The sequence below is a fragment of the Diadema setosum genome, chromosome 2, assembly GCF_964275005.1.
Source record: "Diadema setosum chromosome 2, eeDiaSeto1, whole genome shotgun sequence".
NCBI lineage: Eukaryota > Metazoa > Echinodermata > Echinoidea > Diadematoida > Diadematidae > Diadema > Diadema setosum.
Genome location: NC_092686.1, coordinates 6,098,978 through 6,115,887, shown reverse-complemented (window position 1 = coordinate 6,115,887; position 16,910 = coordinate 6,098,978). Strand labels below are relative to the sequence as shown.

Here is a 16,910-nt window from a genome sequence, read left to right as displayed (position 1 = left end):
GAGCAACTTGGTTTCCTCAGTCCTTCTCCCACCCACATACGACATGCACAGCCTCCAACAGCTCTGATTTAGGAAACATCTTGAGAAGATCCTGTCTAAATTTAGCTCTGGATGGCCAATTATACAGATTCTGACTGATTCTTCATGGTCAATTATGCATTTAAAGTCCCACATGCTACAGATTTAGTGGCAATGCCAAAAAAAAAAAAAAAAAAAACCCAATAACAACTATAACACTACGAGGAAGGAATTCTGTCCGAAAACTTCTAACCCAGATTGATTTGTTAAACTGCCTACTCACTGAGTGGCAAGTGGCTGTTGAGCCTGTACAACACTGTCGGAAGTTTCGTCTCTGAACAATTTTCTTGTGGAAGCCTTCCTTCTGTATCTAATGCTTCTGAGCTTTCAACAAGATTCTGGTATAAAGAGTAAAGTTCTGTATACACACTTTAAATTCCTTTTTGGTAGGGTATTGTCAACACTATTGTGGCCTTAGAAAATTTAATAAATTTGAGTATATATATCGCAGAATATTCCATCTTTAAAAAAATAAAAACAAAAACAGAAAATAGAGCAAAAAACAGAGTGGAGTGTAATGTCTTTACGTCATTGGGAGAGGGTTAGAATAAAGGAAGGCTTGCTTACAAACAATAAACAAAGCTTTAAAAAAAAGAAGCCTATAGAATGGATCCCCCCCCCCCCCCCCCCTCTGTAATATAGCAAGCAGCACTAAGACCACTGCGACCAGTCAAGGGCATTTCCCTTACCTCCAAGGACTTGAATATAGACACTTTCTCCAGCAAGTCTTCGTACATACGCCTCTTCTTCGCTGCATTCTTCAGCACTATCCTCCTGAAAGAAGCCCGGTCCTGTGAGTGCACAAAGACGTAGGGAGAGAAAAAGAGAGTTTGAGGTTACTCTGTGTTGATATCTACTCTGGATCTCACTCACTGATCAGAGAACAGGCACGAAGATGGTCAGCCCACTTTCAATATGTGACAGTCAAGTCTCAGCTGAATTATTGTGTATATCATGTGTATTGTCTTTTATTCTGTATGTGGTATCATTAACATTTTCAGCACCAACATAATTATTTTTGTAATATTCAGAGGAAGTGGGAAACTGACAAGAATATCTATCTCTCTCTCAAAAAAAACCAAAACAACCAACTTTGTTTGAGAGAGTGGTAATTACACAACTGGTGTATATCAATTGTTTAAAAGAATGATACGAAAGTAACTTTCATATATCAAAGGTGGCAGCAATATACACACAGGCAAACAGAAATGCCACATTCAATTCAATTTACTTTCTTGGTATGCAAAACTTACTATAACGCCTTTTAACTGTAGCAGACACTGGAATCAAACACAGTGAATGATATCTATACAAAAGTGTTAAAACAACAACAAAAACATCATCAACAACAACAACAACAAAGAAGATAAAGAGACTGAAGAGTAAGAAGCGAGAAAGGACAAAAGCATCCTTATATTCAGACCGACCTGTTACAATGCTGAGACAGATGACACCAATACATGTGTGTGCATCGATGACAAAGACTTACAAATCGAGAGTACTCTAGCCTGGGATAAAACTGTTGTTTTGTTTCGGCTGCATTCTGCAGGATTGTTGATCACCAATATTCAGTTAAGCCAAGCAGAAGGTGTTCTCAGACCTTTATCTCACTCTGGTTGTTACACCTCCCCCATCCTCCCCCACCTCTTACTGCCCACGCCCTTCCTCAAACCCCCTCTTCTCCCCCCTCCTCCCCTCCCTAATCCCGACTGAGTGTCAGCAATGTGTTAACCCCACCTGCCGCTTCCCTGCCATCACAAATCAGCTTTACTCTGTATCTTCTCGAGCACACCTGTTGCTGGACCTATGCACCCCAAGCATTTTGCTCTCCCTTCCATTTCGTTTCGTTAACTCTCTGTGAATACCCCTACCGCACCCATCCCAAGCCAACCGCCACTGCCATTACACATCCCATCACTCTCCCCACAGCACCTCGAGGATGTGTGCGGAATAGTGCACCCAGGTGTAAAGACATATGTCAATATTGCCCCGGCAAGGGAGTCAGCCGACTGTGCTGCATTGGATTACTTCTACCGGGATGGCACATTGGGGAAATCAACATGCCGAGAATCGCGATATTGCTACAGGTTGCAGCATGCCAGCTTGGGCAAGTCTTTTCCTCTCCCCTCATCCCCCATCCTTTCACTGCCGTCTCTCGTTTCCATGGAAATGGCTACTCCCTCCATCTCGTCCTGATTGCTTGCTGGAACAGGAATGCTCCCACTGCTCATTGGTAATGAGCGGATGATGACTTACATTCTGTATGAAATACTTAAACACTACAAAATTCTCATAACATAAATCACATGTACAGGTAGTTCTTTACTCCAGCTAATGCTATCATTGTATATGAAAAATCACCAAGCAAAGAAACAAAATAGAACCATCAAAATTATTCTGGCATTCTGCTATATGTACACAGTGGCTCCAATTCACCAAGGCCGGTAATTTCTCCTGCCTCCTTTGTATAGTAATGTTCAGTGATGCCTCCGTGTGTATAGGAAACACATTCTCTTGAAACCTTTGAGAGCCCGAAGGAAGAAAGGGAACATGTACACTCCATAACTTGGAATAATGCAACTTGAGGCCTTCTGGCTAAATACTGACATTTTTTTTATTTATTATTAATCAAGACCCTAAAAACTACTCGCCACATACTGAATCAACATTAATATACATCTGTCCAGAATTGAGAAGTCTTAAAAAAAAAAAAAAAAAATTAAAGGAAGACAGAGAAAAATGACCGTCTCGCTGAATTCTCTACCTCCTATGAAATATTCATGCATGGCGGGCACAAACAGAAACCCCAGGCAAGGAGCATACTACCTGTGTATCCCCTCCAGGATTAAAGATAAACACCATTTTCCACCCATCAATCATATAAATACTCATCCATACAGAAAGATAGAAAGACCACAAGAAAATGAGGTAGAAAGAAAGAACGAAAGAAAGAAAGAAAGAGAGAGAGAAAGGGAGGCAGCCCATGAGGAAATGAGAGAGAATGAATAAAAAGCATTCCCTATCCTGCCCCCCCCCCCAATTCTTCTACCCCATCATCCCATCCACTTTGTTTTGGTCTTCATCAGGCTCTTTGCCTCTGGTCATGTCACCCTCTTTCTTATCACCTCAATTATCATTACTCCATTAGCTCTGAGGTACGATGCGAACCGCTGTGCATTCCAACACATCAGGCATGCAGGTGAGGGTACCGTTAAAGGTGTTGTTTTTTTTTCTTTAAATTCAGCGGCCGTCGCTTCCAACGCATCGTGTGGAATCGGGAGCGGAGAAACTTGCTGATGTGATGCCGGTGATGATGACAACTGAAATGGTGGACACAGGCCCTCATTCACAATCAAGATGAGGTGTCTTTCCTACAATCAACTGTTTCATCTCATTGCAACTTGAAAAAGGCCTCAACCATCACACCAACAGGTAGCAAAAGAAAGGAAAACTGTAATTTCTTACTGAGGGGTACATTGCATACATGACATGGTAGTGAGGCACACTATTTCACACAATACATTTTTTGTTGTTGATAGTATGAATCCAGTTAGGATGTAATTGAGAAGGTCTGCAAATGACTGCAACTACACTCTTTTCAAAAATGAGTCATCTTCCACAAATCTACCTCATTTCCATACCTCAGTCTATCATCAAGTAAATTACAGACCTGAAGATAATACAGGCTGTTGTTCCCACCTCCCACACAAATCTTCTTCTTTTTCATAAATTTTCTTTTTCATCTTCTTCCTTCTCTTCTTCATTGTCTTCTTTTTCTTCTTCTTTTCCTTCTTCCTCCTCTTTTTTTTTCTTCTTCTCCTTTTTCTTCTTCCTCTTTTCTTCTTGGGACTTTGCTCTGAGGGAAGATGCGATTAAGAATTCAATTACCTAGACCATTCATACAGTAAGGAAAAAAAAAGACAAAATAAGGGGAGAATTAATAAACTGGGAGATCAAAAGTAGTTCTAAGTAAAGAGAGAGGAGAAAAGAGAAATGAATGAAGGAAAACGCACAAAAATGTTTGTCGATCACTGATTCACTGTGTCTCGTTTTCTGGGAAATGAGACACACGGGCTAGCTCAAGAAAAAAAAAAACATTCAGTGAGTCACTACATCACATTTGTTCCTGCCCCCTTCACCATTATGGAGTCAAGTTAATTTCTGTGCAATTGCATGGCATACGTCATTCATAAAACTTTTCAACACAGCTCTCTGACAGTGGTGAAATGGATTAACATCTATGTTAAACATGTAAACAGTTTTTACTGCTGTGTTCACAAATGAAAAAGAGTATGTTCTTTCGAACACAGAAACATGTTTGCCTTTACACTGTATTTGATCTGTCTTCTTTCCAGGAGACATTTTAAAATTCATGCATTTAGCATTTTTGTTGAAGGATCCTACATGTAATTAAATGCTATGGTACCATACTGCACAGTATGCATTTGTAGCACTGCCATTCCTTCAAAATCATTGACTGTAAATATGCATGATGTGTAAATGTAAACTTCAAACATATCTGACATGGTGTGAACACCATTTCTTAACATCAGGGATTCAACAGTGTGTGGCTGCCTGCCAACAGAATATTATTCCTGCGTGCAGATGTGAATTTGTCCGTCAATTATCCGCGGACCCAGTTTTTACCCGGCACAAGTAAACATTAATAAAAATGAATTGAGGTAAAATGAGGGCATGAGACTGAATGACAAGTTTTGAGCTGTGAGTTGTCACGCTTATAAGGGGAATAGCAAAAATTGGGTTAAACCGCTCCCCCCCCCCCCATCTACCTTTGACCTTTCCTCTATCTTCCCCCAATATCTCTAGATGCCTGTTTACACTTGTACATACATTGCCAACTATCACATATGATACTTACCATAAACAGATGTATTCCTTCTCCATGTAATCTCTCAAATATATGCCAAATAAGAAGCATCTCCTTTATATTCCAATGAATGACATTTGCATTTCTAGCGTGCTCCTGTGTGGGACAACATGTCCCCCACATCTTACAGTAATCATTTGCCACGGGCGTGAAAAAGGCTTTGATGATAATCCCCCCATGGATTTAAATTGTTACACTATAAAGTTGTTGGCAAGTCCCATCCCTTTGGCAACATCAACCTGTTCTCTGCGAACATATGTTGTTGCCATTTCTTTCTTTCTTTTATAATAAATTCTGGTCGGTATTGATGAACATCAGAAAATTCAAATGTCATCTACTGGAATTCTCTTCTTGAATGAAGCTCTTCTTCCTACATCACACATCTCTCGATTTCAAGAGACGATACATGAAAGGTGGTGCCATGTTACCCCGGGCCGGGCCCTGCAGGCATCTGGAGACACCTAGCTGCACATGTATCTTTGCACATGGGTCGTGTCACGCAGTCGTCGATGATATTGACTGCTCTAGCCTTGCGTCAAGAGCTAATTACTTTTTGGTGCATCTTACAGTTATCGAGCATGGTCCCATCTTTTTAAAGCCATTTTGCTGATGAAATCTCCGCCCACCACCCGATGAACTTTCTCAGGCAGCCTACTTTTCGAATATACCGTTTAAGGGCACCTACATTGTTTTGTACTCATATCACGCCTATTCCTGTGGGTTTTTTTTTTTGGGGGGGGTTGTTGTTGTTCTCCTTGGTTTTTTTTTCCCTCTTCTCTTCCTTGGCGTAAGATGATCATATGTAAAAAATAGATTTGTCATTTACATCGATTACCATATAATATTCATTTATGTATTTACCTTTATATATGAATCCACTTTGACAAACTATAATTACTATCTTGATTCATCCCCCCCCCCACAATCACGTTTTATGCTATGATTTAAATGCTCAATTTTTACTTCATGAATTCACTTATACTCTTCTAAATGCAAATACTGACATTAACTGCCTATTTCAATAGTCGCAAATAATCCCTGAAATACCACAAGGGTTTTCTGTTGACTCTGCATTGAAGCAAATTGTACTTCCCTGTTCACGTAGCAGTTGATGCATTCATGGTGCACTCAAGAATGTGCACATATGTTTAGCAACAAGAAATTTCACATGAGACCACACCAACATTGGCGTTTCCAAACATCTACATGCTAATACAGGTTCTCAATTTTGGCCAAACATGTCAGTAGCAACCTTTGGTCTGTCAGCTAATCAAGAGTTACAATGTAGAAGTGCGCGCACACATTAGAGCAATAATTCTATAGAAGACCCTTCCTTTCTTCCCGCAAGCAAAATACAGAGAAATCGGCTGCAATGAACAAACAAACAGGCGTTAGATGAGGTTCGCTGGACAAGGGATGTACATTGTATACCCTGTACTTATAGTTTCCTTGCATACGTGCCATAATATTCATTTTCCACAACTATCAATTGGCTACAATGAACCATGAGCACTGCAATGATATCAAGGATATGCTGGTAGTGGCAAAGACCTCATGTGGGTCTGATTGACAGCAAGAATATAACCGTGCTCCAATACCCGTGCGTATGTTATATATCAAGTGTTGGATATTTATGCTGGCAGTGAAATTCTCTCTCGACTCATCTGTTATCTGCATGCTGTCTTGAGGGATAGAGCAGTAGACTTATATGTATGGTACATGTTGTATATTGCTTGTGCTCTAAAAGGGTACATTATGTTTAACATTTTCTTCGTTGGCCATAATCACCATTTTGAAACGTGATTAGTGCCAAACACAGTTGCACCCTGACTCAGTTAGATATTGACCACTCTATGTTACTAGATTGTTTAATGAAAGTGGTCTAGTCTACACGTTACATTTATTGCCAGTGATATCTTCCACATGCCAATTCAAAATACACAAAAAGTTTGTTTACGATCTGCAATTCTCTCTAATCACGTTTACATGGAAGTATACATACTGTAAACGCAAAATCATGTATGCTGATCAGCTCACTACAATAGGGGTTTACGGCTTCCAACAATGCGCAGTGCAAGTTTGCGAAATTGCCTCTTTCTCAAGCTCGAAAAAAATCAAGCATTTAACAGAACCCAAATAAAGGCTGTTTTGGACTGACGGTTTCAAAACACTGATTCTGGCTGCCAGATTGAGCATAAATGAACCCAAAGAGCAATTGTTCTCAAACTTACCATGCTACCCAAAGACATTGTGAAAAATGTATAAAATCTCTTTGGGAAAGACAGTCAAAAAAAGAGGCAATAATTTTTCAACACTAACCAAATTGGACTCTAAATCTTTAAAAAAAAAAAAAAAAAATCACTTCTCACTAGTGTCCTTGGTAGAATCAAAGGATACATCAACACAACTCAAATTTAAACGGTTCACATCACTGGAATTTTGTATAGATGCTATTAACACATTCTCAATCTAAAATTGAAGCCCTTGGAGGTTTGCCCCTTGTTTCAATCCGTCCATAAATTGTACCTTGAATAAGGTCAGCCTCTGTTAAAAATTCATATGAAACTATCGCCCCGTCATGGCAGGAAAAAAGAGAGAGAGAGAGAAATAATGAGAAACTTATCCAACTGTTGTCTCTTTAATTGAATGCCACAGGCATCTTCTATCAGAGGATGCCAATATCATATCATAGCAGGGTCTGCTTCATTACGTGGCATGGTCAGCATGGATGGAATGCTATTAAAGACGGGTCTAAAACCTACGCAGCCACTTTGAGGCAGTGCCAAGCCAAGTGACACTTTTCGAATGAAAACTACAACTGCACCACCCTGAGATAGGCTCCTTACTCTATACATACGCATACGACCAGTTGGGGGTCCACCGCCATTTCAAGGAAATATTAGTGGTGTCACTATCAACATATCAATGCACATTAAAAACTATCAAATGTTTTTGAGATTGCATGAATTTGCGTGAGAGGTCTGTTTATATTTTCTTTATCATACTACCTCTTGTTCATGAGCCAAGAGTATTGTATCATGTGAGATCTGGGCCCCGTTGCTAGAAACTTTGCGTTTAAACGCAACTTGCAACTGATTGTCACTGGCCAAACAAAATCATTGTTGCATGCATGTCTTCTTAATAGGGCAGACCCTGAGCCAATCAGAATGGTTGTTTCAATTTTTAAATAGCAATTATTTGCAATTGATTGCAACTTTCTTGCAACGGGCCCCTGAATGAGGGCTGAGGAAAGGTCCTATCTTTGACATTGCTGGGGGTCCAATGCAATCTTTGTGCAATTTCATGGAATTAATATAATGGTGTTCTTGTTTCCAAAGATATAAAAAGAGACAGGATTGTATAAAGTTAGGGTAGAGGTCTGTTACCCCTTTGTTGTATTCCCCCTTACTCACAAAGACCCTCCCATATATTACAGCAAGCTTTCATCTGCAGATGGCATCGAGTACACAAACGATATGCTTAGCTTAAAAAACACTTAATGAATAATAAATAGCGACATGTTTAATGATTTATATGTTTTACTACCTCTGCCAAGGATGTTACATTAGCCGCATTTACACTTACTAACATCGCGATTTTTAAAATCGCGATATTTTGGTTCCATCGTTTACACTTGCGCAAAAGCATGCGAAGTTTGAGCTTCACGAAACATCACGATTTTTTGGTCGGTAGTGCGCATGCGTAATTTACCTCTTTTCAACACGGTAGATGAGTGGAAGCACGCGCTATTCTGTTTGTTTTCACTGCAGTGCAGTATATTTTGATCACAGCTAGCTGGTTGGAACGTTGAGCCAGGGCTTTTTATCAGTACAATGCACCAATGCACACATAAATCTGTGCTTCTCGAGACCGTTTACTTTCGGTAAAACTACATAGCTTGCTATATTAGATCACATACGTAGTAGGTGTGTAAAACTTCATCTAAGTATGGAAAAGTTGATGACAGCAGCATTCAGGAGGATCACGAAATTTCGCCGATATGACGAAAGTGCATGAGTAGTAGGACTTGGAAGTTAGGACTGGTATTTTAACGGGCGACAGCAAGAACTCACACTTGTTACGTACTCCTGTATTCCACAAACAACGTATATCGAGAGCAGTATGGGCACTCCCACAATCAATGCATTTCTGGGAGAACATTATTTTGTTAAGTCGTCATGGGGTGATGATACGTGGTTGGAGAACTTCAGGTTTGCTACTAGTAGAAGTTTTCACATACTAGTTTCATCAGGGAGAGTGAGGTGAGAGACCACGAGCCGATTGAGGATCGGCCGTTTAGACCTGTACACTGTACCGTGTACTTAGTACTCTGGCCAGTGACCGACGTACTCTCTACACGTTCCAAAGAGGGATCGGGAGCACGCGTAAACTCCCCCTGCAATCCGATACCAAAAGTCACGTGATGAAAAATCGCGATATTTCTGCAGCTTGGGTTTACACTCGCTAACTTCGCCTCAAACTTCGCGATGTTTCAAAAAATCACACTCCGGCTGGCGATTTTTCTGGCGATGTTTCGAGGGCGTTTGGGTGTAGTTGCTTAGCAACTTGCACCCAAATGTCGCGATTTTAGAAAAATCGTGATTTTTCCAGGTAAGTGTAAATGGGCCTGTTTTTGTAGGCGTTGGTTTGAATGTTAGTAAAATAACTCAATAAGTTGTAAACGGGTTTGGATGAAACTCGCAGGAAAAGTTGATCATGACACAAGGAGTAAATGACTGAATTTTGGTAATGATCTGGGAATTTTTCTGAATTTTGGAAGGATTTTTCATCTTTTGGCAGACAGGGTCAATGAACTTGGGAGTTCAAGCTGCACATATTTGAAGTTTACATACGTGCAGTTAAGCGCATGTTCTGCACAGGCGAGATGCTACACAGATTGAAACTGTTGATGTAAACAAAAGGCTTCTATATTGGGAAATTGGGCGATTCTTAGCATGTGTGTATGGGTGGAAATGAGCTGCTTGGTGGAGGTCTGTGCTCTTTAAGTGCTTTCTAGTTGTCACTAAATCGATTGCAACACTCCCACCTGTTGCCCAAGTATTAAAAAAGATAAATAAATAAATAACCCAGGTACCACAGTCAAATGCTATACAGTTGAACCTCTCGTATCCGGACAAGTCGGGACCGGGGCTCATCCGGATAAGGGATTTGGCCGGATACGGGAGACTCAATGCTTTATACATGTACATATACATACACATGTACTGATGAAGCCCATTGTAGTACCACATGTAGTTATGTGTATACTGCAACCTTTTCATTGTTACATTTGGGGATGTTTCGGGATATGTCCGAAGGTAAGCAATTGGGAAGGAAATTTGATGCAATGTATGTTAATCATATTGGAAGTAATATGTAATTCATGTGTGTTTGGGTAGGAGTTCTCAAGGAGTTGGGAATCCCCCTTTCTTCCCGTAATTATTAAAAAAATATCACGGCGAGATTGCGTCCGGATAATAGAGAGATCCGGATAAAGGGAGGCCGGATAATAGAGGTTCAACTGTATTGTGAACGCAAAGTGACTGCTACGATCTCTTCAATTTACAATTGTGTAATTACAAAGACTCATTGGTACATAACAGCAGCACATTACACGTATATAATATACAAGGCCAGCCTGTTCGATAGACAAAAAAAAAAAAAAAAAAAAATCAATCAATTACAGCCTCCATATAATAAATTATACAAGCTGTACATTTAGACTCAGTGCATCGAGTTATATCTATCTACACCACCAGAGCACACATAATAGCATCCGCAACATTGATATCTAATTTGACTCCAGCTCACGAGAGGGGTAGTCACAGCAATCTATCAAAGTTACATAATACCAACTGGCTATATTATTGTCAGTGGTGATTTATAAGACCGGTCAACCGCATCAAGGATGCCATTATCGGGGATCCCATGTTGGAAATTGCAAACTGCACCTAATCAGACCTTTATGGCACCCATCAAAGGGGGAAACAAACTTGATCTATAGATGTATAGTAGCTGCTCTGTCTATGATTTGCAGCATCTTCCAAAGATCAAGGATGTTACGTTTCACACTATGTAGATTTATGGCATACCCAACAATGCGCACACTACAAAAAATATGAAACAAGTTTAAATGGTTCAAAATGGATATCACCTTTCATTAACAGAATTCTGTTTCTAAAAGCAAAGTGGTAGGGGGCTATTTGGGAAGAATGTGGCATTTTCTGAACACTTTCTTGCCCAGAGACATCAAGTACCAAATATCAAAACAAAATGCTTGTATAGGGTAATGGTAATAGGAGCGGAATACTTTCTGCATCCATAAGACACAGAACTGATTAATTCTCTTTTATTCATGTGTCTAAAAAACAGGTGATTGTTGATGCAGCAGTAGATAATTTTGTATTTCCTTTCTTCAGGGATTTTGCATAATTTTGTTTTTCACATTCAGTCCTGAGGGAATGCACTGTCAATTTCTGTGCATGGTTGGAAGACAAAACTACCATAACCCACAAATGCTGGGCACTACTTGACTTGTAATGAACCTGAAGAAAGCTATAACTGGCTAAAACTCACCATTTTTCTTCTAGCTTTTGTTTTACTGGATACAAACTCAGCATTGAATGACAAAGATATAAAGCAATTAAAAAAGAGAGAAAAAGCATGAAACATATTGAAAAATCTTCTTTTAATTAAATTTGTGCCATTGTAAGCAAAATGGAAAACAAACACACAACCAAACATAATACAAACATGAAAAGATTTATCAATTTTTTTTATTTTTTCCCTTCCCAAATCTTTCAAGCACTTCTCACTATTAAAAGACTTTGTCACACTGTATATCACCATTTTGCTATTACATGTATGTCGTATCCGTGTTAATTTGATGAACACACAGAAGTGAGAATATCAGCACACAGAGATCTTTGATGGAATGAACTCTGACATTAAGACATTTTGTTATGCATGAAGGGGCCACACACTTATGAACTGCACTTAATTCACGTACAACGTCCATCAATGAGGCTGTCAGAACTGACTCCCAGTGAATGGTTTAAAATTTCCTTCCTTCCCTTGAATGGAGGTAGCCATGCTACTGCTGTCATTGATGTCGAAGTACAGGCATGACTGGGCACTCGCTGAAGTCAAACAAAAGTGGGAGTTTAAAAGACCATTAGGGGGTGAGGGTGATGCTGAAAGGGCACGCAAATGTGGTTTAATAGCCATTCAGTGAATTGACGTTTATTAGACCCTGTCAAGTGATACGTTGCAGCCAATACAGCCATTATTGCCAAGGCCCACGCATAGGAGACCATGATCAGCATAAGTCACGCTAGCTAGCCTCATTTTAAGTTGGTAGCAAAAAAAGTCCATAAAATAAAGCAAAACATAGAAAAACAAAATTTTCTGCAATAATATACCCAGGAAATATAACACAACTCACACAACATTCCAAACAGGTGGACATAAATGAAGGGAAGGGAAATGCTTGCATTACTGGAGCCTTACCAGAGCCCACAAGATTCCTTCCGTTGTCGCTACGATTGTCGCTGCCCTTGGTGTATTGTACATGAGAGCCAGCTCCCCGAAACTTCCTGTGCCTTTGTATGCACCGACCTTGTTGTCGTTGACAAAGATGTCATACTCGCCACTGTATGATGGAATACATGAAGAGAAAACAAGTGTTATGTGTGACATATCACATACAAATGTGTTGGAGATAATTTACTGAAAATGTGATTATCGTGAGCAATACTCGTGGCAGTCTGCGTCACCTTGAGAAAAAACATACTGTGAAAGGGTTCCCTTTCTACTGATGGCTTTCAGCAACGAACGTACCAAGTCTGGTGTGCGTCAGTGTTCTCTGACATTCATTTTTTTTCTTTTAGGGAAGCCTATGAATGAAGTCACCAATCTTATGGTCTGAGTTAGCTATAAAAAAAGACAGAAAGAGCATTGAATCTACAGACTGTTAAGATATGCCGGCACTGAAAACATATCTTTATAGAGCAGTGCACCAATCCTTCAGTTTGACAAACATAATTTCCTAGGTGAACCAGGAAATAGCAGACAGAAAATGCCTGACCTAATGTTCAGTTAACATATCAAGAAATGATAACTTTCTGTGGGACATCAAAATATATATCACATATATTTTGAGATCAAAAGAGCTTGAAGATCACATATCACACAGGCAGTGAGAAAAACATTTTGAATACCTGCAGTTCATCTTCATTACGTGATTGCCTTGTCTCACATAATTTATCTACTCCACATTAACTTCAGTATTTCAAATTTTATTCATTATTCAATACTTGTTCAGTTCAATTTGCACCAGCGTCAACCTTCTGTAGGGTTTTTGTTTGTCACCTTCTTGTTGTTGTTTTTTTTTAACTATCCTTTTTAATGGAAAAGAACACCAGCATTTGGAGACCTGAACCAAAGCAAGTGATATCGAATGAATCTAGTGTGTAACTCTGCAAATATGAACCGATTGTCAACTGACAGATTTCCTGTACTTTTGAGGTTATGACTCAGGTAATCGTGGATGCGGATAATAGGAGCACAAAGTCGTAAAATTTCGATTACATGAACGGGAGAGGAGTAGAAAAGTGCGCATTATTTTGATGCTGCTATTATGCGCATAATTGCAGCATAAGGAGTAGATCGAGAATACATGAACGCGTTTTACGACTTATCCGCACTAACATTCCACAGTTCGGTCAAAGGTCACTCGATTTCCCGCACAACCGCTGATTGCTGAGCTTGAGCGCGCGAGAGGTGTGCATACACGTGAGGATATTCACCGGAAACATTACGTCATTATAGAGGCGTGCGCCGTAACCATGACAAATAACTCCGTCCTTCGCACCATTATAATATGAACGGGTGCTCGTAAAAGTAGTGCGCACTTCATGGGATATATGAACGCGATTTTGACTACTTCATCCGCATTATTTGGATGCGGATAATTGAACCGCGATTACCTGAAAGGGGTATGAGAGATATCATTTAGCTCAAAGTACAGGATTTGGGCAGAGGGATGCCACACAGTGTTTCTCTTCAAACATAGCACAGTGCTCTACTGAGTGAATAAAGGACACTATCATAATTCTTTAAGTTGGCAAAAGTTTCCCTGTGACCACAAAACTGAGGTGACTTGTCGACCACTTCACAATATGTGGTATTGATCCTACAATGAGCCAATATCATGTTTGCCTCCTATGAAACTATGTATCTATGTATACAGGGTTTGCTGCTGTGTAAATGCACACCAGTTGATGGTTTCAACAGCTTGCGCATTTGTGTGATCAAGTTCCGCATCCATAATCAGAGGCGTTCAAGGTTCTTTTGAACAGCTCGCAGTCGGTATACTTCAAGTATTCTGCATCTTTTTTATCGTCATACTCTTTTGTGATTTTTGAACAGTGGAATAGGCAAGGGTAGCTACATGTTCACATTGTTTATTGATGAATGGGTAGAAGCAAAATTTTAGAAGTTGTGCCAGCATGATGGATAAGACTGTAAAGAGTGCATGTTGTGTACACAGACTCACAAAAGAACCTATACATAACTGGATGCATTAGGCATAAAGAAATAAAATACACCTAAGGCCTTTTCCAATACCATAAATGGTTCAAGAAAACAAAACAAAAAAAAAAGTATGAAAGACATAAACAATGTGTCATTCTGATGGAGAAAGATAGTGACCAAGAAAGGAAAAGTAAGAAATTGCAATGGCAACTTCATTATAGAAGTGGACATGTACAGTAGTAGTAAGCTTACAGTAGGTACTTGCATACAAACATGATTAATACACAACAAGGTGATTGAGATTAATGGGGAAAAAAAAAGTGGTGGAAATGAGAAAAGGAAAAAAAAAGTGAGAAAAGGAAGATGATAAGAATGAGGAAGAAGGTCTACATCCAGATGATGAAGGAGCGAACCTAGTCAGGATGACAGCTACATATTTTCTCTCTGAATTAAGAAACTCATTCGACCAGGTTCCCCTCCCCCCCCCCCTTTTTTTTTGAAGTAGTAGTAGTACTTGAGGACAAACTGGGTTGCAATTAGATTGGTTCATTTTCTCAAATTAGGTACATCAGATTGATGGAGTACAGACTTCCCCTGTCTCTTCAATGAATGTCAATGCTACCCCATCACTGGAGAGAGAAAAAAATATAGGTCGCGAAGGTTTAATTTTCGTAAATTCGCAAATCACAATTTGACTGCGAATTTAACAACACACGAAAATGTCACCATGCACTAGGGTAAGTGCACTTACGATAGCCTCAGCGTCCATATGCGAAAACAGCATCTCACGAAAATGTCCCTGACCTCATCATTTGTGAAAATATCGGTAGGCAAAACTAATGGCTGACACAATACTATATAAGCTCTGGCCATAGACAGTGCAATGCAAGTACAGTAAAATGAGTAAAACAGACTTGTGGCAAAATTTCCATGCTTTATCTGCTGCTAAAAGGTAACTGGCAGCATTCCATTATTTGTGTGATAGGTACGGTGTCATGCAAAATTTCTGAGAAAAAAGAAAAGAAAAGAAAAACAACCCTGGACCCTGGGAAACAAGGGTAACAAGTGCATGATTCCAGGGTGGTAATCTTTCAAGCGGTAGCAATTCATCACTCGTGAATTTGTGACTCAAAACTGATGGGTTTACCACAATCAACCATCCAAGACTCCTCTTCCCATTTCTTGTAGATGCAAAGAAGCTGATCTTCCTCCACGACGCTTGGCCCATTTTTGCAGGGAAAGCAAATTGGCAACACAAGAAAAAAAATGCCACGCTTGAGCGTTCCATTCACAATGAAACACACATTCGTGAAGTTCATGGAAATAGTGACTTTTTATTGTTACGTGCAATGCAATTACCTCGGTAGTTTACTGCAGTGACTACTGCTGTGGTACATAGCAACAGCCCTAGCAGCTGGACACAGGTTTCTTGTGTGGTTGTCAGAGGGATTACAGACAGTGAGCGAAGGTCGCATGACAAATATTGAAAAAAAAAAAAAAAAATCAGGAGCATTCTCATTGCAAATCATCAGAGCGAACTGTAAGGAGTTGGAAGTCATTGCATTCCAGTGTGTGATTTTCTGTGGACCTTCTTCTTTCATTTAAATGTCGCTCATTTTCGTAGTCTGTCTCAATGGCCATAGAGTGAAGGGAGCATTAGGTGAAAATAATTCGAAAAAAATATCTGCGTAGACAACACGCACCTACACCTTCATCCTCCTGTTGGCCTCCCACCGGTTTCCCCACTCGACTCCTGCTCCGCCTCCTCCCACAACTTTCCTTTTAGGGAAGTCTGTAGGTCACTCTCTCTTCCATTTCATCTTCTCTGAACGTTCCCCGTTGCAACGATGACATACAGCCATTCTCCCTCTTTCAATCTCCAAATGCCATGGTCCCATCTCGTTCCTCATGCAACCAGCATCTGGATGCTATCTGCAATTGTTGCCCCCACCACATCGATCAGGGGTACCTGAACGAGATGCTGTGACTCCCCAGCACAGGGAGCTCTTCCTTGAGGCAATTTCATCACCTTGAGCTCTGCTGAACATTCTTTTTTTGTAATTCCTTTTACTTTAGTTTGCACACTCACTGTTGTTGTTGTTGTTGTTGTTATTATTGTTCTTGTTGTTGTTGTTGTTGTTGCTGCTCTTGTTCTTGTTGCTGCTCTTGTTGTTGTGTATACTGACAATCAATAGGTCATGACACAATCACTTTGGTCACAAAATACAAAAAAAAAAAAAAAAAAACATCAAGAATTTCTCTGCAACTCACAAATGATGTCTCCACGATATGTAAAGTGACAAGGTATTGATAGGAACGAGCTGCATTCAGCAAAGTGGTCTGCCATGCTTCGGTCATCCTGGATATGTTTAGACGCTGAGCAAGGACAGAATTAAAATCAGGCACAATG

The 16,910-nt window shown here is 39.9% G+C and overlaps 1 protein-coding gene across 2 annotated transcripts in view; it reads right to left on the bottom strand.

Annotated features, from left to right (window-relative positions):
- The window catches only part of LOC140246143 (cAMP-dependent protein kinase type II regulatory subunit), a 97,864-nt gene that overhangs the window by 18,870 nt on the left and 62,084 nt on the right, over positions 1–16,910 (bottom strand). For both annotated transcript variants that reach the window (XM_072325580.1, XM_072325581.1), the window contains exons 7-8: positions 12,476–12,617; positions 768–869 (exon numbers count right to left, since the gene is read on the bottom strand). In XM_072325580.1, coding sequence (XP_072181681.1) covers positions 768–869; positions 12,476–12,617 — 244 coding nt within the window. The remainder of the gene's footprint in view (positions 1–767; positions 870–12,475; positions 12,618–16,910) is intronic.